At 37.3% G+C, this 24,015-nt stretch overlaps 1 protein-coding gene across 13 annotated transcripts in view; it reads right to left on the bottom strand.

The window, feature by feature from the left end:
* LOC131431016 (aryl hydrocarbon receptor nuclear translocator homolog) overlaps positions 1-24,015 on the bottom strand; it is a 428,078-nt gene that overhangs the window by 314,676 nt on the left and 89,387 nt on the right. For 8 of the 13 annotated variants that reach the window (XM_058596404.1, XM_058596410.1, XM_058596405.1 and 5 more), the window contains exon 2: positions 7,705-9,220. The exons of 3 other annotated variants lie outside the window; for them this stretch is intronic. In XM_058596404.1, coding sequence (XP_058452387.1) covers positions 7,705-8,096 — 392 coding nt within the window. In that variant the 5' untranslated portion in view covers positions 8,097-9,220. Of the gene's footprint in view, positions 1-7,704; positions 9,245-24,015 lie in introns of all 13 variants that reach the window. 2 more of the 13 variants (XM_058596406.1, XM_058596408.1) reach the window with 2 other exon arrangements.

The following is a 24,015-nucleotide window of genomic DNA, read 5'->3' as shown; positions in this document are numbered from 1 at the left end:
AGCGTTTTATTAGTTATGAAAAGTATCATTTTTGGTCCACAGTGGAAATTTCCTTGTTAGAGCATTAGTTTTTCGGATGAATCTATGGTATTTCACTGGAAGCATTCCCACTTGCAGTAAACAGACAATAAAATAAATATAAAACAAACATTTGTCTGGGAATATATTCAAAATCATTATTGTCCATTAGAAATCCTCTTATGTACTTCATGCGAATCCAGTTATACAACACTCCGCCCAATCGTCCTGGTTGATTGTTATGAGGAAACAAAAACTATATCCCACTCACAGATGAATTGTTCTGGCGGTACAACGACTGACACTGGCATTCTTGGGATTCGTATCGTCGACCTCAATGTCTTTCGTTGTTATATGCATCTGCTTAGTTTGAAATTCGAAGTAGAGGTCGCTTGCCGAGAGGTTAAATAAAACTGCCGGATAGCAAAGCTCTAACAAAATTGTTTTATAACCTTTCGGGCAAAATTCTTGCGATGACAAAAAGAGCCTGAAAAAATTGTCCATTATATAAACCGCAAATTTTATTTTTCTCTATTCAAGGTTTTTCTTAGGTTTATAAGGTACCAAACGTACCTTATGCCATTCATGAGCACTAGAAACGTTACGAAAGGATAAATTGTATATACAGATTTTCAATGGAGCAGACTTCATGAAGCGTTCGAATCCATTTGATGCAAACGTTGCATACAAGCGGGCCTTATCGTTGAAACGATGGTCTCGAAATAGGATTGGATCTCTATCTGAAATGAGCCATCATACTACGACGAAGGAAACATAAATATGAATAAAACTTAACGAAATAAAATATTTTCATTTTTTCACAGCAATCAATTGAAGGAAAAGTCCTCGTTCTTTTTGAGGAGCATAAAATTGTTTACAACTTTGACGTTGAGCATTGCGCAATTGATAAATCTTAACAGAAGGGTAACCGACTAATTTTAGATCTTGCGGAATACCTACCCATAAATAGGTGTTGCAATTGATCCGAATTTTCGTACTAAAGAACGTAAAAAAAGTCGGATCAATGATTTTAAGTTGATTAAGTTTAAATAAATCGAAACAAATACAATCTTTTATTTTACGTATCACATACTAATTGGTCTGAAAATGAATTAGGAAATACGAAATTCTGTTGATTATGTCTTGTGTGATGTCCATTGATTTTATCTGTTACGTTATTCGGTACTCAACTCCTCAGCATACATATTGAAATATAAGAAGATAAATCGTTATTATAAGACTGAATAGCACCGAAAATATACTTATACCGATACGTATTTCGGTCACTACATATAACCTTCATCAGACTTGAAGTACGCCTGCCTGTCGAATATAAAATTCACAATATAAATATATTATATAAAATATAATATATCAAATATAAAAAAAATCAATCAAACTTTGAAGTGTTTCACAGTTGTAAAACTCAACTTTCAACGAACACGAAAAACATTACCTTACTGAGAAATAAAAAGAACCGTGTCAATTACTCATTGAAACACACATCAAACCAAATATCAATAACTCTTGTTGCTATCTTATTATCCGTTCAGCTCAAGGATAATGAGAGGGCCCTTGATTCTGACAGACTACCAGGTCTCCGTCGTCTGCTCTGTGCCACAAAGTCCATACTTTGTGCTGCTATGCACCATGTTGTGAATTGTCATTTTTTTTCAAATTGAACGTTGATATATTGCAAAAATTATTAAAAATTTACAAGTCCCAGTTTCGCGGCAACTTTGCCCAGACACTCACACACACACAAACCCATGTACGTGTGCTCCCGCTGGCGGCGAACCACTGCCGGCTGGAAGGATGGTTTTCAGCGGAACGCCAGGGCTCTCTGCCAGCAGGATACGCGTTCGTACAAACAGTGGAAATGTCAGTACCCTCTCTACAGCCCGCTGCTCGGTACAGCCACCCTCGTTCCGGTTCCCACGTCGCTGGTGGAAAGCTCCGGAATTCAGTCTCGTGTCTCTTGCCAAAACCCCCTGGCAGGTCCCCGTGAGGCTCCGGAGCTAACATAACATTAAATTTAATTTATTGCAGATTTAAGAGTGTAGCTGTGAGTCAGCCAGAACTGGCCCTGGGCAGATATGGTGAGTATATAAATGCTTCCATACGCGAATAAACCATTGAGCATCGGGCATGTTAATGTGTTCCGGAGACCGAGCAGCAGAAGGATTAAGTTACGCAGTTCGCGAAGCCTTTCCTGCGCAAAGTGAGAACCAATGGCGATGGGTATATCCTATAAATCGAACGCGAAAAGTTATAACTAGTCGCAGGAATTAGTGCGTCGGGGTTTTCATGCTGCGCATCCGAATCAGGAACTCGATGGGGAGTCATAAATCAATGTCACACCCGCTGGCAACTGATATCCGGCGGTTGAAGTTATGGAAGAAGGCTACGGACATTGTCAGGGAGCACATTTTGATAACTAAATTTTCGATGTACATACTAGAAACAGTTTTGAGCGGTATATCTTGGGTAAACAGAATGAATTTGTTTGAAGGAATAGCAGAAAAGTTTTGCCTATTTGAGAGCACAAAAAGGACTACCACTTTGTCTCTTTCCGTTAACGCCATTGACTTAAAAATGATTTTATAGAGCATTTCCAAACACAACGTCTTTTTTCAAACACAATTATATGTATTGTATTGTTTATTCAACGTTTATTCCTTTTCTAACAGAGGACAAATGATTTACTCTTAGTTATCATCGATTCCACATCAAATGCGCAAATGAGCCGAAATGAAAACATTTTATGAATAAAAAAAAAACAAATTAGTTAGTAGAGTACGTTCAATACAATATTATACTATGGTCTAGAAAGTAATAACAGTCAAAATATACAGATCATTTTTCAGTGATCTCAAAGTAAAAATTATTAAAATGAAGGATGAAAAACTCCTCTTAATTACAGATTTTTGTAACTCTAACAGGACATTTATTTGTCGTAAAAACCAACATTCTCGGAGAAAACTTATGAGTGACAAATTTTCTCCGAGAATGTTGGTTTTACGACAAATAAATGTCCTGTTAAAGTTACACCTCCTGATGATGAAAGCATGTTAAAGCTATGGAAACAAATAAAAAGAATCGCGAACTATGCTTCAACAACACCAGCAACATAAGTGACGTTGAATCAATGGACGATGACGCGAATAGTGCACCAGTATCTCTGAATTGTATTGAGACGGCTTCTCTCCCAAGAATACGAAATATAGTAATAAAAAACACTTCAGTGGCTACTATTATGTTTTGTCTTAGACTCATCGGTGCAATATCAGATTATGTTGGACTGCTAATGCCACCTCGTGAATCAACATAATTCGCTAAGCAGATGTAAAGTAAATGCTATTTGCGAAACGTAATAGTAATAAAAATAGTCTGCAATTAGCCAAGTCCAGGTATTGCATTTCTTTTGTGGAATTTACCCTTCTGTTTCAAAAGACTTCATAGCCATAGCGTACAGAGCCATTGCATGGCTGATGCTATAATCCTACTGCTCTATGCATTGAACCCAGGAAAAAAATGGTGCCAAAACCCTAAATGATTTCAGTGGTTCATTTATACGGAAAATATAGCCCTGTTAACAACCGAAATTTAAAAAATATATGTATCGCAAAAGCCTCCAACAAATCAAATACTGTTAGCAAACTGTTTCAATGATTTCCTTTTCGATCTAACCACTAGGTTTTTCGCAATTCGGATTAAAAAACAATGAATGACAAAATATCGAAAGTCAGAAAACATCGAATGTATCAAAAGGTCGACTGCGACAGAAGGTCGAATATAACAAAAAGTCGAAGTACCAGATAGTCGAGATACCAACAACGTCGAATACAACAAAACGTCGAATATAACAGAAGGTCGAATGCCACTAAAGGCTGAGTACGACGAAAGGTCGATTACGACAGAATGGTGAATGGTGAGAAAGTCTGTAATAGAAATACTGTCATCAAATACAAAAGTGAAATGGTGATACATACACGAGGGCAAGGAACCGAGGCGGCACTAAGCCGCCGAGGTTTCCGTCAGCCCGAGTTGGCCGCCGACCCGCCGTCGGAAGCGGCGGCCTTTTGCATACGGACCTGTGATCCACTCGTTTGCCCGGTTTGCTTAAACATAGTTTGTTTGCATTTTTTAGGTCCGATCGAGCGATAGCAAGGTCGGACGGCACTCAAACCTGTGATCTACCCGTTTGCCCGGAATATTGGCTCGTGTGTTATTTTGTAACATAAAATAATGTCTTCATGATGTTGATGAAGACCATTCTTGACCATGTAAAATAGGGAATCACATAAAGAAAGGCGTTCATGAAACAAAATTAATATAATTATGGTAATTAATAGTCTTCTAATATTAATGCAACACCCGTAATGTCATCAGAAATGTTGTCTGTTACTGCAAACTTTTCCACAATTTTAATTGACTTGTCATACTTTTCCACCTGTTTTCTAATCTTTTAGGTTCCGCCATTTATTGTGTCAACCTTCCTAAGGATTAGTGGTTCGAGGTTCTTTATTGCACATTCCACAAACTGAGCACAGCTCTGAGCTTTTTTATGATTGCCGAGAACATAATTTTTCATCAGATTTTATAATTTGAAAAGCTTTTGGTACGTGCTCTTGTGGTACAAAAGCCAATGCTTCTACTTTCTTGAATGTCATATAAACATCTTTGTTCTCTACGTATATTGAGCGAAATTTTGTAAGATGAAAAAACAATATTTTTGCTGCGAATCCGGAAAAACTTTTGTCAAACTATTGAATGTAACCTTTTCAAAATCTGTGAGTGTTATATTAAGAGTAACATTGAAAGATTTTGCTATTTTCGATAACTCATTGAGGGCACCTGTATAGGTTCGCCCGGCTTTGCTAGGTGAGAAAAAGTTAACCAGCGGAACGAATCGTCTTCTCTCACCTGCCGATGAATATTTTCACTGGTTGAAAACAACAGTATTCGGCCATGTTCGCTATGCTAATTCTTCAAAAAAAAATGGGACTCCATCTAAGGTTTTTGTGAATTCTTCCAAAAGTTCATCGAAATCGCTCTCAGACAAAGGATCCTTCAGATAAGAACCGACGAATCTTCGGGTTCTTTAACATATGCGCTTCTGTGCTAGTTTCGAGATCGTGGTTTGAGCCTGATTAAGTAATAAAAATGAAACATACAACGCGACTGAATTATTACAATAATTCGTATTGATTTGTTATGAATAGAAGGTTTTCCCAAGTGTATCTTTTGAATCGAGCGGATCATTATAGTAATATTCCGAAATATCTCAAAATCTTGTCTATTTAAATCTAGTGACAGTGACTAGTACATTTCACAACGTCTTTTCAGTGACTGCCTTAGCTTCAAATTACCAATGGACATCATCTTAGGCAAATGGTACGCAGACAAATTATGTACGCAATTCCCTTTATTACAAATTAGTTATCTGTATATACCTGTTTATATAGGTGGTAAATAACTCCATAGGATGACAGTTTCGGTTTGCCTTTATTTGTTAATAATATTTTATAAGTTTCCGAACTGCCATTTCGACGTTCAGCTACACAGCACGAATAACGAATAATTCCAAAGTAGTTTTCCTACAGCGATTTATGCTTTAGCAATTAAAGATTGACAGTGCTCATTTCAATAAATAATTATGAAGTGCAATCACGTAAAGTGATAGTGATTACTAACAACAATTTAAAATTTGGGAATAAACACTGCATCGTTTCGCTACTATATTCCAATATCTACTTTTAGAGCCACATACTTTCCCTCGGCTTAACCTTGGCGATTAATTTGGTTTAACAGTTGATATTCAATGGATACATGCCATTTAGCACACCCAGAATTCATCCTTACATTGTATACGACTTATTGCTGTATTCTATCTTCCATTAATAGACGTTTTGTCCCTTTCGACTTTATGATGTATTCGACCTTATGGTTATTCGACTATTTGTTACATTCGACCTTTCGTTATATTCGACGTTTTGTTGTTTCAACTTTTTGGCGTATTCGACCATTTGAGTATTGGAGTATTCATAAGACAGCGCATACGATGAACACATCAAAATATTTTGTTATGAAAGTAGGGAATCTCGTTGGAAAAAAGGGTTATTGCGATTCCGGGAACAAAACGTAAAAACTTTTTTTTTTATCAAAATTTTGATGTCTTATATTAAAAATCATGAATATTCTTAATTTACAAAAAAACAATTTTCCCCTAAAATAATAATTCAAGTCGACAAGTTAAGCGCGTATTCGAGCGAGTTGCGTTGCGGTACACTCCACGCGTGCGGGTCGTGATTGAATAATTCACTGCTCCAAAAGTATTAATCTTTCCACTCTGAAACTTTGCCAAGATCAAGTTAAACCCCTAAGGCTTCTTTTTTCAACTAAAGAAAAAAAACTTTTTTCAACTAAAGAAAAAAAATTAGGCCCAAGTTTGAATTTTTTTTATTTGTTGATTAATTTTTAACTTTTTTTCATTAAATAAACTATAAAGGTTTTTTTTATGGAAACGCTTTTTTGAAAGCTAAGAAAAAGACGCACATATTATATCTTAGACGAATTTTCGCCTCTTTATTAGATTGTACAGAATAGGCTGTTGACAAAAGGTTCTTTTTTGTAAAAGCGAAACTTCAAAAAATCATATCTCAAAAATTCCACCGAAAAAAAAATAGTTAGATGAAAAAAAAATTTGGGTGGCTGATTTTGCGTGGAATGCCCCATATATAAGAAAGGTTAAAAATTGATAAGAATTTTCGCACAAGAATTTTCGCACATTTCAAATTTCGAAATTCGTCAATTTATCAAATCTGTGCCCCGCACCAGTAGAGCGAACTTTAGTATCTGCTTAGCACTTCATGCTGGACTACTAGATGCATTAGTAGAACAATTTGAACTGCTAACGTGCTGATGAAACGATGACGAGAAGTAAAGAACAACTAAAAATATACATCTTTATCTATTCAAAATTATGTGTTTACATTCTACACTTGAATCACACAAATGAATGAGATATATTCAGACAACAGGGTTCAAGAGTAGTTCTTATAAAATGCTGGATCTTAATCAAGAAATTAGGCGGTTTAAGACGTCAGTCAAAAGACCACGTATTAAAATGAAGGAAATATTATTTTACCTCATGATTCAAAATATCAATGTTACCTGTAAAATGTTTACTACACTCCAAAAAAATTTGAATTTTACAGGTGACTTAATCCGTCATACGATGTAATTCATAAAGACCCAATTTGTCAAATGACGGAAAATTTTATTTGTAATGACTTAATGTTAGATGAGCTTGAATTTTACTGGTTTCGACTGTAACTTGCGTTCTGCTAGCAGGTGCGACTGTAGGAATTTAAATGCACCTTTTACCGGCCAAGCAGATGCATGTTTCTGTGGCTCTGTCGATTAACAGACGTATGTGCGATCCAATGATTCTTGGTTCAAGTCGCGGCGGTTGCTATCAGTATTCTATTTTTTTTTAATTTCAATGAATTTCATGTCATGGAGTTTTAGACACAATATTAAATGTTCTTTCACGTAAATTTGCGTGAACTGCGACGCTCCATTTATGTGCATCTAATAAGATGTAAAATCACAGGATTTTTTTAAAGTTTGTACTTCAATGAACGATATCAGCATTACTTAAACCTAAAAAGAACTACCTACCTTCTTCGTTTGGGTATCCCCAACTGTGCATTCAGATCCGTCAGCTGCGGATCGGTCTGCATCGGATTGACGCCGACCGCGGCCGCTGCTGCGGCGGCTGCTGCTGCTGCTGCCGCGGCCGCCGCCGCTGATGCCGAGGTATGCGTTGCCGACGGCATTGGCGGGGGTGGCGGCGGCATATGATGCGGCGAGGCATAGTGGTGGTGACCGAGCAGGGACGACGGACCCGGTACATTGTTGTACGAGGTGATCGTCGACGGAGGCGTCGAAGGACCCGCATGGTATCCCGGGTGATGGTGGTAGCCAGGATGGTGTGTCGCCTGCAGGTACGCGTTGCTCGGTGTAGCGTAATGGGGCGGACCTTGCGACCCACCCTGCGCATACGCGTACATCGTGCTTACGTCATATGGTTCCAGTTTGCAGAATTTTTGTGGAACCGTGCGGGTGTCGAGTAGGGCGGAAATTTTCGCGGCGACTGAATCCGCACCGGCGTACCCGATCGAGAGCTCTACGCTCCCGAAGCGAACACAGGTTAGCCGCCGGTACACGCTAATCTGATTTGACCGATAATTAATCGGCTCAGCTCTTCATTTGCTTTATGCCTTTTTTTCCACGCTGGCGCTCGTTTACTCTCGGTGTATTTATTTACTTTTTTCGTTCACAACACGCAGCAGTCATAAGCTTAACGATCCGGACTTGATAACAATACAATACTTCGCAATAAAAATTTATTATCAAAAATTATACCCATGAAATCATAGCCTCACACAATTTTCATCTGCACTGAATTCTGCACTCTCCCACACTCACTCCGATAGGTTTCAGTTTTATGGTCACTTGTTCTACTCTTCTCTTTATTAATATTTAATTTTATGATAACTATTTTGATTTGAGCAATATACTTATATTTCTCCGATGCTTTTTTTTTTCGTTGCTTCGAATTCACTTGTGAAATCTATATTCCAGATAACACATAGCCCCCTTGACGCACAAATGATCGTAAAAATACTTATTTTTTTCTTTCTTGCAAACCTTTCTCGCCGCTAGGCCCACCAGACATTAGAGACGTCTGCGACTTGGTAGCGTGCTTAGAACCTCCGGTGGTTGATCACACTCACCGGCCCGAATTGCGGATGGATGCCCCACTTGCAGCCCTCATCAAAAACCGCACTGCACTCTTCTAATAGAATTTTAAGCTGTTCTTCTTCGCTCACACTTCAAACCGCCAGACCGTCGTTCAGTTTATTCGCTTTATTTTGCTTCGTTTGCGTTTTCTGTTATTATCATAATTGCATTTTATTTTAATTTTTCCATCATTATTATAATCTCTGCTTTCGTATTTTCCTTGCAGTCGCTTCCACACGTCCACAACATATCACTCTCGCTCTGGTGCCTTTATTTTTCCCGAGCCTTATTTCTCCGATTCAGTTTTCATCGGTTTTCTTTCTGGACCGGACCGAGCCGACCTGAACTGAAATGGCAGTACGTATCGATGTTTGTTTGTAGATGCCCGATTCTGCACGAAATACGAAACGGAAAGCTTTAACGCGAAGAAATCGACACATAGCATTTCTGCTTGGCTCTTTCTCCGATTTGATTTATGGTTCCGATGCAGAACTGCACCGGCATAGACACGTAAAAGTTTGTTTAGCTATTTTTCCCTGCTGCTATTTCTACCACCACGACGACCACTGGTACCGGCACTGTTCATCGGAGTTCTTTGCACAGGAGCTTAACCATGGATCGTGGCTTGAACTTGCCAAACCACAGAACAGTTCTAGGAACTACGCCGAGGTGGCAACATTTTCTACGATTCGCTACGGACAGGAGAAGCGAAAAAATATCAGGGTGACATTGCAGTGCCAGCAGTCGGTCGCCACCGTCATCGCTAGGTTCTGTTATTCGTTTCGCTCCGGTGTTTAACAAAGTTGACCTCCAAAGATGGCAATCCACGAAAAAAAAACGAACGAACTAAGGCCGCTTGGTTGACTAGGTTGGGTATGGGGGGGTTACTGCACAATTGAAGAACACCGCTATCTGGTAAACATGACGCGACGTCAGTTAAAGCTCAGTACCGTCAAGTCATTCTACTTGTTTGTACGAAAACACCGACAGGGCCATCATCATGTTGGGTCAAAACCGGTCTCGGTTGACCCACCCACCGATTGCGGTGATGTTACGTGTGACATTCGTGTCAATCCGTTCAATTGTGAAATTATGGCATGAATCAGAAAAATGTTATTACCGTTGGATGGCAGTGGGCGTTTTCATTAATTTATTTCATTCATTGTCCCATTTTATTACTATATCTTTCAATAAAGAACCTTCTCCGGGTGTCTTTACAGTCGATAAATAAATTCAATAGCAGTTGAAGTAAATAATATGCGCAGAATGAATGTTTGGAGAAATGTTTTACTTCAAGAATAAAAATTTATATTCATCGTTGAATTTCGAAGTTCGTATGAATGCGCTCTTAGGCACTGGAAATATAAATGTTAGGCGCATTTTTATATTTTAGAAACTATGAATTTTCAAATGCCTTATACACACATTTGAACTTGAATGATACACATTACAAATCAATACACAATAAACAGCATCATCGAACACATACAAGTTACCAGCTACAGTCAAATTTGGCACAAGTTTTGAGCAATGTGAAAACAATAAGGCACAAATAGAAGAAACTGTTCTACTTGTTATGAATATATCCTTTTTGTCAGCAGGAAAAAATCCACTAAATCATTGGGATTAGTTTCAGCTTGGAAACTAAAGAAGAAAATTTGTTTTATTTTTAAACAATTTTGACAATTACAATCCATTTAAATATCCAATTTTCAAAAACCTACATTAACACTCAAACGCTTGAGTTGAGATTTTCTTGGACTTTTTTTCAAAAATGCATAACATCTGAAAGAATCGACCGATCTTGATGCATTTGGTGTAAAAAAAACGGGTATTTATTAATTTTATTCTGTGTTTTTCGGTGTTGAACACCGGAGTTATTCCAGATTGCGTTGGGGTATGTCGATTTTGCCATTTAGGGTATTTGATCAAAACAACTATGAATATACATGGAAACAGTCCTGGAATAAGCTGAAAAGCGAAACTTACTAAAACGCCCAAATATGAATAAACTAATCATGTGGCAAACTTCCCTGAGGATACTGAAACCTGTCACAAGAATCCCGAAGAAGTAGAATAGATATAAAAATATCTTTAGACATAACAAATGCTATGTAAGAATGAACAAAATACAATGTAAAATTGCATTGAGACCGTACAACCACTTAAAATTGATCTCCGGTGAATCCGGACCGTGATCCCGGAGAACTAATCTTGAATTGGGACAAGGCATGCGGCATGTCAAAAACAAGTTGTTTGAAGACAGTTGTTTCTAAGTGATGCAATTTGTTTCTAAGACAAGTTGTTTCTAAGTGATGCAATTTTTTATTACAATTTTTTTGCGGTACGTAGCTCCCAAATAAAAAAAGACAGGACTCGAGCATGTAAAGTCGTTTCAAGATCGAGTAGCTGCTCTGTTAATAATCTTTGGATGCACGAAAACTACATCTCAGCGGTAACTCAATTAATAACAAAAAATCAAATATTTAAAAAACCCTATTTGAGCACGAAAATTTGTTTGCTGGTTATGAAAACTAATAATATATGCAGCATTTTAACATTTAAAAGAAACTAAAATCGCTTGAAGAAGGTACTTTAATTTCGATTTCTTTGGAAAATTGAAATAAAAAGTTTAGTAAAATAGAACATTTTAATTTTTTTTTAATCTATTTGCAAAGTTTCGTGTAATTCGAAAAAGAACTCAAGTTTCAGGAAGCATTAAAATAAAAAGGTATATAAATAGTTATGTAACTAAAAATAAACATGTTCGTAGATACTAGTACTACAACACGATAACACTTATTGAAAAATCGGTAACCTCGTGAAAAATGGGAGGCCACTCAGGAATGTTTACTCGAATAAAAGATATCCTCGGCGGTCTGAACGCTATCGATTGTTTTAGAGATCGAATGTTTACTTTTCGCCTTATACGTTTTATGTCAAAATTCTCAGTTTTTTTTATCATATCTGTCACAATAAGTCTTTGTAAACAAAATATGTTTTGAGGTTTAGATTTTAACAAGTCATAGATTGTGAAAATCTGCTCATTTTTAACGGAGCTATCGATCACTTAGGGGTTAGCCAAATTTTGTGCTAGAGCACATAACCGTTTTTATTATTTTTACGTTTCGTCTTTGACTCATCAGTTCAGAGCAAATTGAATTGCTTAGTGCAAAACTCGGCAGTTCAATTTGAACCGCTAAGCAAACGTAAAGAACGAAAACGTGTTTCGACTATTTTTGGCCGATGCAGGTTTGGTCATTTAGGGGATAACCAAATTTTGGGCTAGGGCACATAACCGTTTCTATTATTTTTACGTTTCGTCTTTGACTCAGCAGGAGATATCGATATTTTTGTGCAAGCAACTTCTCCTCATATTCCAGCAGAAGGAGTTTTGAGCATGGGTCAGGGTCATTTCGCCGAAAGCCGTTTCGTCGAAAGTCATTTCGCCGAAAGGGTTATTTCGCCGAAAGGGTTATTTCGCCGAAAGGGTTATTTCGCCGAAAGGGTCATTTCGATTATGATTAGGAAATTATGAAAATCATGAAACGTGCCTTTCCATGAGATCAAACTTTTTAATAATGATATTCTGAGCAAAATGATTCAAATCATGAAAACGGTTATGGGATTTGCTCACAAAACCATAAGTAATAGGCATGGTCTCATGAGAAGTAAAGTTTCATGATTTTCATGATTTCTTAATCATGGTAGCGGCAATGGATTCGTATCCGTGAATGAAAGGTCTTAAGATCCCATTAAAACTTAACTTCTTTTTTAATCAGATCCGACATCCGGTTCAGGAGATACAGGGCGATTAGTGTGAAAATGTCAATTTCACAATAATTAATCGGGTTTGTCGGGTTTGCAGATTTGGTTTGATCAATGACCAAATAAACTTTTTTCAGTTTTACCAATGTTCCGTTTTTCGATCCGAAAAGGTACCCAAACATTTTATTTAGAATGCACAAAATTTGGAATCAAGTGAAATGGTTTACAAACCCTTAAGAGAATTTAGCTAACTTCGGGTTCACCGATTTCCGAAAGTATCGGAAATAGAGCAGCTCAATCGTTTCCGCAAAGAAGCCCAAAATGAATTTCATAAACAAACATTTTAATTAAAAGACTTATGGTCCCATACAAAATGAGTGATTTTTTCCGATTCCGAATTCCGATTTTGGAATTGCAGGGCGATGAGTAAAACCGTCATAGTCAGAGTTTTTAGAAAACCGTCAAACTGTCATAGATACCAATGAATCTTCAAAATTGGGCTCAAAACTATTCCAATTTATTCGTCGTGTTAATTCATGGCCATACGAATCATTTTGGGTTATGCTGATCCCCAAATATCGGTTCCGAAAGTACCGTAAATAAAATTAATTCGATTTTTCAAATTCGGCAAATTCTGAAGCGTGATATTTTGCTTCTAATTTAACCTTTATTTCTAGAATTTTGAAAAATTACGTTTTTCGTATGGTTCGAAAGTTCTGATACATTTATTTGGGAAAACAATAACGATTTAGTAATTTTAGTTTTAGTAGAGAAGGTGACAAGGGATTATGAATACACTCTCCTACTCAGTGCTTGAGCGGAATATAGGTATAGAGCGAGAAGACAGATGATGAACAGAGATGTTTGAATGTATGGTATCAGTCATGAGACGGCCAGGATGTACGTTCTATCATGCCTAACCGTGTTTTAAAGCTGTTTCTATCAGAAGACTTAGGGTGGTGAAATGGTAGCGCGTATGCACGGAATGCATAAGAACGCAGATTTGAGTCCTCTCTCTGAGCGTATCTTTTTTTTTACACCGCGAACTTAACTGAAACGTTGCTAACAATAAACTGTCAAAGTTAGGATTCGATCAGTGGCGCGACATGTGTCGGTAAGTTAAGCCCGTATTCGAGTGAGTTGCGCAGCGGTACGCTCCGCGCGTGCGGATCGTGTTTGAAAAATTCACTGCTCCGAAAGTATTAATCTTTCCACTCTGAAACTTTGCCAAGATAGAGTTAAGCCTCTAAGGCTTCTTTTTTCAACTAAAAAAAGAAAAATAATTAGGCCCAAGTTTGATTTTTTTTATTTGTTTATTAATTTTTAATTTTTTTCATAAAATTTTTTTTAAAGATTGTTTTATGGAATCGCTAATTTGAAAGCCAAGGAAAAGACGCACATTTCAAGTCTTGGGCGAATTTTTGTATCTTTCACAGTATAGGCTGCTGAAAAAAGGCTCATTTTTGTAAACGCGAAACTTCAAAAAACCGCATCTCGAAAATTCCACGTACCATATTGAAATAAAAAAATACGTGTCGAAAATTTTCGAGTTCTTTACCGAAAAAAATTTGTTGTATAATGTAGTTTTCGAATAGTTGAGAACCAATAGTATATAACCAAATTTTTACCGGACTGCTTTGATGACGATATTTGCGTAAAAACGTAAACCAAATCAAATTCGATGAAATGAGTTATTTAAACTAGATTCATAGAGAATCGGAGCTGTTATGAAATTTTGAAAAACAATATGATGCCAAATAGACTTAGGGTGAAACCCAAAATCACGTCATTATTCTAACATTACATTAGATGGGCAAAACCATGCATTTCAAAGAATCGCTCAGAGCTTGATAGTTCCACCGAAAGAACTATTGAACCGTTTTTCGTTCTTCTGAAACTTTGTATGTTTCTTCAAAATAATATGAAAACGAATATTATATTCTGTAGTAAACAGAGTTAATAATAGTGAGTATTATTTGCACGTTATTCTAACAACGTATGAAACGTCCATCAGATTCCTCAATCCTGCCAGAACTCCGAAGTACGCAGTTAATTTGTATACATCGTTAAAGAATTCGATAATTTCATATCTATTGAAAAATAGAGAACTATCAGTCTTTAATAAAGAACTCCAGCTCACTCATTCTTCGAACAAAACTAGCTCTTTTAAACCGTTCGCGAACGGATTGTCCATATGTGAACATTACTCAACCGATATTTTAACAGCTCTGATACGATATGATGTATGAAATAAAAGAAATGTGTTCCAATAATTGTTCGTATTTTCTTTGCTGTACTAACACAGATGTACATGAATGAAAATTCATTGCAGGGCCATGATGAGTAATTATGAAATCATGAAACATGCCTTCTCATCGAATCATACCTTATTATCATGATTTTGATGAGCAAAATTTTGTGATTTCATGACTTTTAATCATGGCACCGGTAATGGATTTTTACCCGTGTAGGACAGAATAAAATGCTTAAATTCAATCAATTAAAAAAAAATATTTGGAAACCTAAGTAGTCAATTTCATAACAAAATGTAATGAAACTTTCTGTAGTTCTAGCTAGAACATTGCTTGATGGAACAACCCTCGAGCAAACACTACCGAACAAAGAGCTTGCCATTGCTGCATTTTATTGCCCTTCGGATGACTCATTTTTCAAGGCAATTCCCGAGGTAACAGAGTGCTCCCGACTATTGGTATTTATTTTTACTTCTATTCCAAAGTCTCTCGCAATCAACCGTGTCAAATAGGTCGTCTCTGTGTGTATTCCGTTGTTCCGGAAGAATTCCTTCCTGAACTGCAAAAGTTCAATTGTGCTGAGACTATTATAACCATGAGAATAATGATGATGACGATGATGATGATGATGCTGGCCAGGCAGACAAGCGTAAATTTGTTTGACTATCGTCCCTGCTCCGCCTTTTCGTCACCTTCGGACAACCGGGAATGGGAAAACGGCCGGAGGGAAAACAGCGAAAAGAAAGAAGTGCTGATTATTCAAGGGTTCAATTTCTTGAGTTTACACTTGGCAGGTCTGTTTTCGAACTATTTTCGAACGCAACCGGCTGCAGCGAAGTGGCAAGTTTGTCACTTTGTACAGTTTGGGAGATAATTTTGCTGTTTGGTGTTGTTATGGAAATTTTGCATGAGCGGACATTGTTTTAATTACGGGTTTTTTTTGAGACATACTAAAACAGAATGAGAAAGATTTGTAGACAAGGATTTAATGGAATAAAAAAACTGTTCGAGTTTCGAGAGCCAAATCGTACAATGAAAACGTTAAACAGTGACAATCAGTCAGTAAACAACTGCTAATTGCCATGAAAAGTAAAGGGACAAAATACATAAACATAACACTCCGTACTCGTACTCGTCGTGACACTTGTGCCTTCGTTTTGCCGACGGCAGATCAAAGCAGCAGGCTGCCAAACCACAAAGTTGCTTGCTCAGTTACTTTCTTCCACGTGCAATCCAACGAGACCAGCTGCAACCATTCTACGTTTCAGTTGTCGCCGTCAGAATGAACGACCTCGGGATCCCATTTAAACTTCAACCCAAATGCCCGGCGCGCACAGTCAAATGCTGATAAGCTTTCTGACGTTTGGCAATTAGAACTTGCACAAAAAGTAATTTCGGAGGAAAAAAGTTATGTTCCCTGCTGCAGCAGCGTTCCTTGTCAGTCACCAAGGACATCTATATCGGCCGTGGAACTTCCGAAATTAAAAAAAAAAAGAAACAGAACTTCTACCCATCCATTGGATGTACATTTAGGTAGTTATATGCCAGAACCCATATTCACAGATGTGAAGAAAGACAGCTGCTGACTCGGTTTCGGCTTTTACCGGTACAGTGCGCCACTTTTTCTTGGAGCCTCAACTGAAACTAAAACAACAGCTGAAGGATTTCCCCTGCCGCCGAGTCCGGGCAGACGATCGAAACCGAAACAGTCAGGCAGAATAGCAACGGTTGTCCGGTTCTTGAAAAATTAATCCTTTCAACACAGCACACAATAAGCAAGCACAGTTTATATCCTGGCTAGTGATACAAAGCTGTGTGTCTTTTTCGCTCCGTCGACGTTGCCGAGAAGAGTTTTCACCAGCGGACGACTGGTAGCGGAAGCAGTAGCACCAGACCAGAGAGATACTTTTCACTTCAAACTTTGACTTGTGTTGAAGTTTACACAAAGGCACATGTCACAATCACTTTTCAGCTGCTACATTTCGGAGCAAGTCGCACTCTTTCTCTGCTTCCTCGACGGTACCGTAAGAACAACTTTTTTTCAAGTTGAAATTGAGCTTTCTGTGTGTTCTTGTCATGAAAAAGTCCGGAGGTCGAACCTAGTTCTATCGCTGCATGGGAGCCCATGTCGTCAAAAGGTTACTTGATTTTTTTTCTTCTGTGTGCTTTGAATCCTCATTCCAAAACAATCAACTGCACTTGTGCTGTGTTGGTGGTGCAGTGCGGACTGGGATTGCATTCACAGAATCGATTTGCATGAAATTGACAATTTCGATTTCTTGGATCGTTCATTTTCTGCTTTCGGACCTAGACGCAAAGTAATAACACTTTGTGTTCGCCACTACCGGCACCGTACAGAACGAACCGATTGACGCGCGACTTTAACCCCTTCGTCCCAAAGTTTCCATTCCCTTTAGACCCGTCACGATGCAATCGATGCACCGAATGGCGATCGTTAAATGATTCTCCAAAAGGCAGTAAAATCTCAATGTTTCACTTCGTCACTTTCGATGCATACGTGTCGGTGTGTGCACTAGATCTGCGCTCTGACCGTGTGCGTGTGTGTGTTCGATAGTATGGTGCATGTGTGCAATCCGCGGCAACCACCGCTTCGGAAGAATTCAATCACTGACTCTTCACACTCTGCGACCCCTCCTCTCACTCGTTTTCAGTTTTCCCACCGATTCGGAGGATGTAAAGTTGCATTACACTGCACTTTTTTGCATCTCCACGCTCGGTTGTGAGGAGGGAAAACCGTCCCCCTCAATCGCAAACACATACACAAACTTCACTTCGATCCGGTAGAACGTTTTTCTTTGGCGAACCTTTGTGTTTTATTTTTATTTATTTTTTACTTGCCACACTGTCGGCCACTCGTTCTCCTTCCAGAAGCTCGTTTAGATTATTTCAGTCGGTTTTTCGTTCGTCCCGACACTCGGACCATCGATAAGAATTTGAGATTTGAATTCAAATTTAACACTTTGCTACCGGTTTTTTTTTCTGCGCGCACTTCGCGAACCAAGGTCTGAAGCTGATGAGCAGCTGCCGGGCAGTGGTGGTTCGTAGGTACGCATCGGTTTGTGTGGGAGCAAAGCCGGCCCTTTTTATAGGCATCTTTTCTGCCCGCCCGCTTAAACTCCTTTCGATGGTAACCGGAGCGACGGGGCCTGGCATGTGCCGTCTGAGCCATTGGCGCGTGAAGCCCGATAATGACGGTTCGACAATATGCCAGCGGAAGGGACGGGGACGGGACAGAAAAAATGCTAAATAGAATGGGACCACTTTTTGCAAATGATATTGTTTTAATTATACTGTTTAATTGCGACCTGTAGCCTTGGAGTGACAACGCTCCGGATGAAAACGCAGCGGGAAGTGGGCGAATGTCGAGGAAATTTTGGTCTTTCCTTTTTTACGTTGAAGGAAACCTCGTTCTATGGAGAAGATCTGTTTTTTTTGGTGATTATGCTTGAATAATAATGGGAATTTTACTGAACTGATGCAATTCAGTTTGTTAACTAACAGGGCTTATACTAAGTGGTACTGTTTAAAACCGAAGATACCCTTAATATTCTGATGTGAAATTCCATAGCGTGAAATAAGTCGTTACTGAATATGTACTTTTTTTACGGCACCCTTTAACTTTTCAATCCAATCAGTTACATAGAATATTCCACATGAGATAATGAACTCTTATATTGGTTTCGTTCTATATCGTTTATTGCTTATTGATTTCGTTCATAATAAGTAAAAATAACTCAGGAATTTAGAATCACATTATTATAGCATACGAACTGATAAATCATCAATTTGGGAAATCAGTTTAAGTATAAGTGGAAACATATATTGTAGAGTTGTACCTAATGAATGAGAAACTCACAAAAAAGATGATTTTTTTGAAAAAAAAACGCTCAGAGACAGGACTCGAACCTGCGTTCTTACGCAAACCGTGCATACGCGTTTACCATTTCCGCCACCCTGAGCTGTGGTAGACACCGTTCTACAAACGACCGAGTTTGGGAAGCGTGCATCGAATGAATGATCTGAATCCTAGCCGCCCCACGACCGGTACTCTTACGTCCAAATATCTTCTCTGTTCATCGGACAACAAACACTAGTCTTCACACTTTATACCTATTTTCCGCTCAAGCACTATGTCATTGTAAAAACTGAACTTAGTTATGGCGACTTTACGTCAAACCAACTAAAAATCAATAAATCGCACTTTAAGTATTTTTTTAATGCAAAAACCCGATAAAAACATTCAGTGCAAAAGCCGAACAAGAATCGTTAAAAACCTGTTTTTTGCAAAAACCTGAAAAAACTTCGAATTCAAAAACAGAACAAATGTTTTTATCCGTTTCTTGCATTCAAAGTTTTTCTCCCGTCTGTCGCTGTGGAACGCAGCATGAATCTGACCGCCTGTAACAAACAAGCAAACCATGCTTCTTTCATAGCGACAGACGGTAAATGAAAGTTGAATGCAAGAACCGGAGGAAAACATTTGTTTCGGAAGAACCGGTTCAGTTTTGTCCAGTTTTTGCATTCGAAGTTTTTTTTTGCTTTTCTGCATTTCAAAATCCGTGTCCGGTTTTTACACTCAATGTTTTTGTCCGGGTTTTGCATTCCAAAATACTTAAACGGGTTTCTCAAACTAAATTGCACTTATCTGATTATTCTGTGCTACGATTCCAAAACATGCAATTAATTTCATCCGGATTTGAATTCCGACTCCGGGTGCAATTTGCAAAAAAAAAATGGTTTTAATCCACCTAGCGGTGTAATGATGCCTTTCCCATATCAATGGATAGTATGTAATACGGTGGAAGTTTTCGAAATAATTTTCTTCGATTCTTGAAAGAATAATCGGAGTCGGTTTGTTCGGCCGTCTACTGATAATGACTACAGATTGGAGTAGTTTTGAGGCCGATTTAGACATTTTTTTATGTTTTTTGTTTCGCCCCTTTACTTCTTATACTCGCATATCAGTCCCATATCGATTTTCGCCAATTTTGAGTTAGCTTGAGGAATTAAACCTATCCTCAATATACACTCAGAAATTGCAATAAAAGTTAAGGGTTTATTCAGTAAAATGTGAAAAAAATATCAACCCATGTCTGTCCTATATGCAAAGTACCCGCATGTCAGTCCCAAAAATTCAATAGTTTCAATATTGGAATAGCAAAGGTGTATTACCGATATTTCATGTAATAATACCATGATTTAGCATTAGGTAGCACAATAAATCAAAAAACTTGGAAATAAAATTTCGATCGTCTTTTTCTCGACATGTCGATTTTCCATATGGGACTGATAGGTAAGTATGGGCAGTTTAAGTGATAGTATATAAATTTTAACAAACTTTACCCTATAATTCCGAAACCGGAAGTCGGATCGGAATGAAAATCAGGAATGCCTTATAGGAGCTTTCATTTGAACCTAAGTTTGTGAAAAACGGTCAAACCATCGATAAGAATAGTGAGTGAGATCCATTTGGGAGAATATGACCACTATTTCCGGTGTACCCGGAGTCGGAAATCGGAATAGACGGAATCGGGTTGTTTGGCCGTTTTTTGATAATAACTATCGAATGGAGTCTTTTCAAGTGATGGTATTCAAATTTTTTGCACACTTTACCCTATAATTTCGGCACCGAAAGTCGGATCCGGAAGAATTTCAGAAGTTTTGTAAAGCAACGTAATTCATTCATTTGAATCTATGTTTGTAAAAATCGGTCACGCCATTGCTGAGGAAAGTTAGTACACATATTTTCATATTTTTGCACATTTTACCCCATAACTTCGGAACCGGAAGTCGGATCCAACAAAATTCAGGAATTTTGTAGGGAACCATAAGACCTTTCATTTGAATCTGAGTTTGTGAAAACCGCTTCAGCCATCTCCGAGAAAAGTTAGTGCTAAAAAATTTTCCATACACACACGCTTCAAAAGTCTGTTTTCACAGTGATTGCATAACCTTTCTATATGAGAAAGGCAAAAGTACAAGAGTCAAAGCTGGTAGAGCAGATAATTTATAAAGATTCATATAAAAAATCTGCCTTAACCTAATAATTAACTTCATCCTGATCCGTCTTGCAGTTCTAAAATTACAGCATACATATTCAAGGGTATGTTTCTTAAAGTTACAATGTAAAACGAAGTTAATTCCTAAAAATTAAACAGTAAGTCTTTTTGGTTAGCAAAACTTGTTAGTTGATGGCCAAAACATCTCATAATGGATTTAATAATTAGATTTCAGATTCCGTAAGCACTGAAAATGTAGGAACAAATCACCGCAATGGAACTTCCTTCGATTTCTCAGAGAAGGGCTACTTTCACGACCTTAGACTCAAATGAAAAATCCGATGGACCCATAACCTGCTACTAAATGTTATCCAGATTCCCATTCCGGAATAGCAGGATAATGTGGGTTAAAAAATTCCAAACCATCATTTTATTTAAAGATGCAAAAAACGTAGCAAATTCGTTGATGGTCAAACAAACTACAAAATTCCAAACCTCAAAAAAGGTACACAATCTTCACTTCAACTTTGCCGGTCCTTTATTTCCGATTCTGAAAGCCCCGGAAACAGTGGTTGAAAAACAACTAAAATGAAACTCCCATAGATTACTGAAAGATAGTTGAACCAATTTACGTAATTCCAACAAAAGAGGTTACGATCTCTTTGGTTGCTTTTGAATTCTATCCGGGTCGACTTTCGTTTGTGGATTTACAGGTCGATTAGTAAAAAAATTAAAATTGTCCTCTAATGCAAAAAATTTACAAAGTGCTCAAAACTGATCTTGAAAATAATCAAATTAGTAGACCTTGTTCGTTGATTGCCAAACGAACTTACTTCGATTATGTCGGTTCTCGGTTTCCGATTTAGGAAATATATTTTAAATTAGGCCCATTTCTCATATAAAACGTCAATGAGAAAGGCATTAATACATTTTGTTTTGCTTTTTAAAGACGATGCAGAAACGATTTCTGGTTATGCCAACCCAGCAACATTTCAGACATCCAGCATCGTCATTTGATATATCTCGGGTTTAACTTCTAAGCAAAAAAAAATTATGGTACTGCGTTACGATTCAAAAATTAAACTTCTGTTTCCATAGGTTACAGAGCTGAATCTTAAGTGGGCAGGACTAGGACTTATAATAATCCTACTCTTGAGCGATTTCAGCAGAATTCAAATGGTGGACTTTTTGAATTTCTGATTTGCCTCAAATTTGACATTTTTTTGACTAAATGGACCAATTGCATAATTGATTCATAGCTTTGAGTCCAGCTTTTCTTTTAAGAAAAGCCGAAGAAAAATTCTTTGAAAACTTTTTAAATAAATATGGTTTAGAAACGGTCAATCCGTTTGATTTGGAGTCTTCGGCAATGTTTCAAGTAGGTTGGGGCAGTTTGTAACAAGTGCAAAGTATTGTTACATTTTCGTTTCATTTCGAAAATAAAACATATAAATTTTCCTTAAATAGTTTGTTTTATATTTTTTTATATGTAATAACTAACAGCTAACGAAATTTACTGCACTTTATTTTAAGTTGAAAAAAAGAATGGCAGAAAAGTTGAATTTTAAAAAAAAAGTTGGCCTTTTAAAAAATGTTGAAATAGTTTTTTTAGATGAGTTTCTTCGACCTAGTTTTACTACGGTCATTACAAAAAAATGAAAATTAAACTGATAAGATTGGTTTAAATTTCCTCTTTTGTACTCAGCTTTGTGCCATAAAATATTACCATGGCACCGAACTAATACAAAAATTAAAGTAAAACATTATGAACACCATGGAAATTTTTTTCGAAAACAATTGGAACCGAAAACTTTCAGTATAATCACTTTATTTCGGAGATAGTAACTTTTAGCAAATCTTTGTTATGCTGCTTTTTTGAAAATTTTATCTTCCTAAAATTAAGTTGACAACCATTTTTTTAAAAATCACTATTTAAAATAAATATGCATTTTTTTTGAAAAACTTTAACCTTCATCTCCATTATGATCTACAATGCAACAAACTTCGTATAACATATCGGAAAACAATGACATATCGGAAATAAAAAAAAAATCAAAAACACAATTTTTGGGAAAATTGATTTTAAATTGTATTTTCGAACTAATAACAAAATGCATCAATTTTTTCCCGGTCCATACTTTTCTGGGCAGTCCTAATAGAAACCTGAAGCAATATCGATGTCATAGATTTTATTTGATTATTCGATATTATTTAATTTTCAAAAAACGTTTGCTTCGGTCCTTATCAATAATAGACCAATAGTCAAAATGAGGAAGTAATGATGTGAATTGTCTTTTTTTGTTGGAAAACAATTAAATTGGAAATCAAAGTTGATAGTTTCTCCAATAGCGAACAATTCATTAGGACGGGGCTTGAGCACTTGACATTAGACGTGTGAGACCAACGTTTTTTACTCTAAACCACTTACTTTCCAACATTTTGAATGAAACCAAATGCATTTAGGTGTAGGAAAATGGGTTATTTGTTCTACACTATAGTAACAAAATATATCATTCCTTTTCTACAAAAATGACTGTTTTTTTTATATTGATTATTTTATCCCGGTTTTAACCTGGGGAAATTATCTGCTGCTGATCAATAACCCTGGAAAAGTTTTTCCTAAGGCCAATAAGTAGAAATAACTGAATTTCGTATACTATTCGTTCAATTGAATTACATTGGAAATGATTTGAAAATTATCACTCCTAAAAATCCTTAAAATTGATTCTTTTGGCTTTCAAAATCACTGTCAAAGACAACCAGACAGTGAGGAAAGATACATTCGGGAAATCGTAAAAAAGGAAAATTCGCATTAGATAGGGCTCGAACCCGCAACCTACTTCTTATCGTGGAGGTACTCTACTAATAAGGCTACACCAGTTTATGCGGAAACACGTTTTTGAGCTGTTTGCAAACGAATTATCCATCTTCAGGGTGACTGGCGATTTATTCAAACACGTAATTTAGTCGCCAGAATCCGATAGTTGTTTTACTTTCTGGGATTGTCGTATTCTTTGACATTTCTTTCGAAAACATCAGTAGTGTGTATTACTGCGCATTTTTGGAGCGATTGCAGTCCAAAATCGCATGCAAAAGAGCCTCACATGTGGAAAACGGTTGGAGTCTTAATTGCTTCCCCATCCACT

This window comes from Malaya genurostris, chromosome 2 (assembly GCF_030247185.1).
Source record: "Malaya genurostris strain Urasoe2022 chromosome 2, Malgen_1.1, whole genome shotgun sequence".
Classification (NCBI taxonomy): Eukaryota; Metazoa; Arthropoda; class Insecta; order Diptera; family Culicidae; genus Malaya; species Malaya genurostris.
The sequence above is the reverse complement of the archived record's forward strand: the minus strand, read 5'-3'. Positions and strand labels throughout refer to the sequence as shown.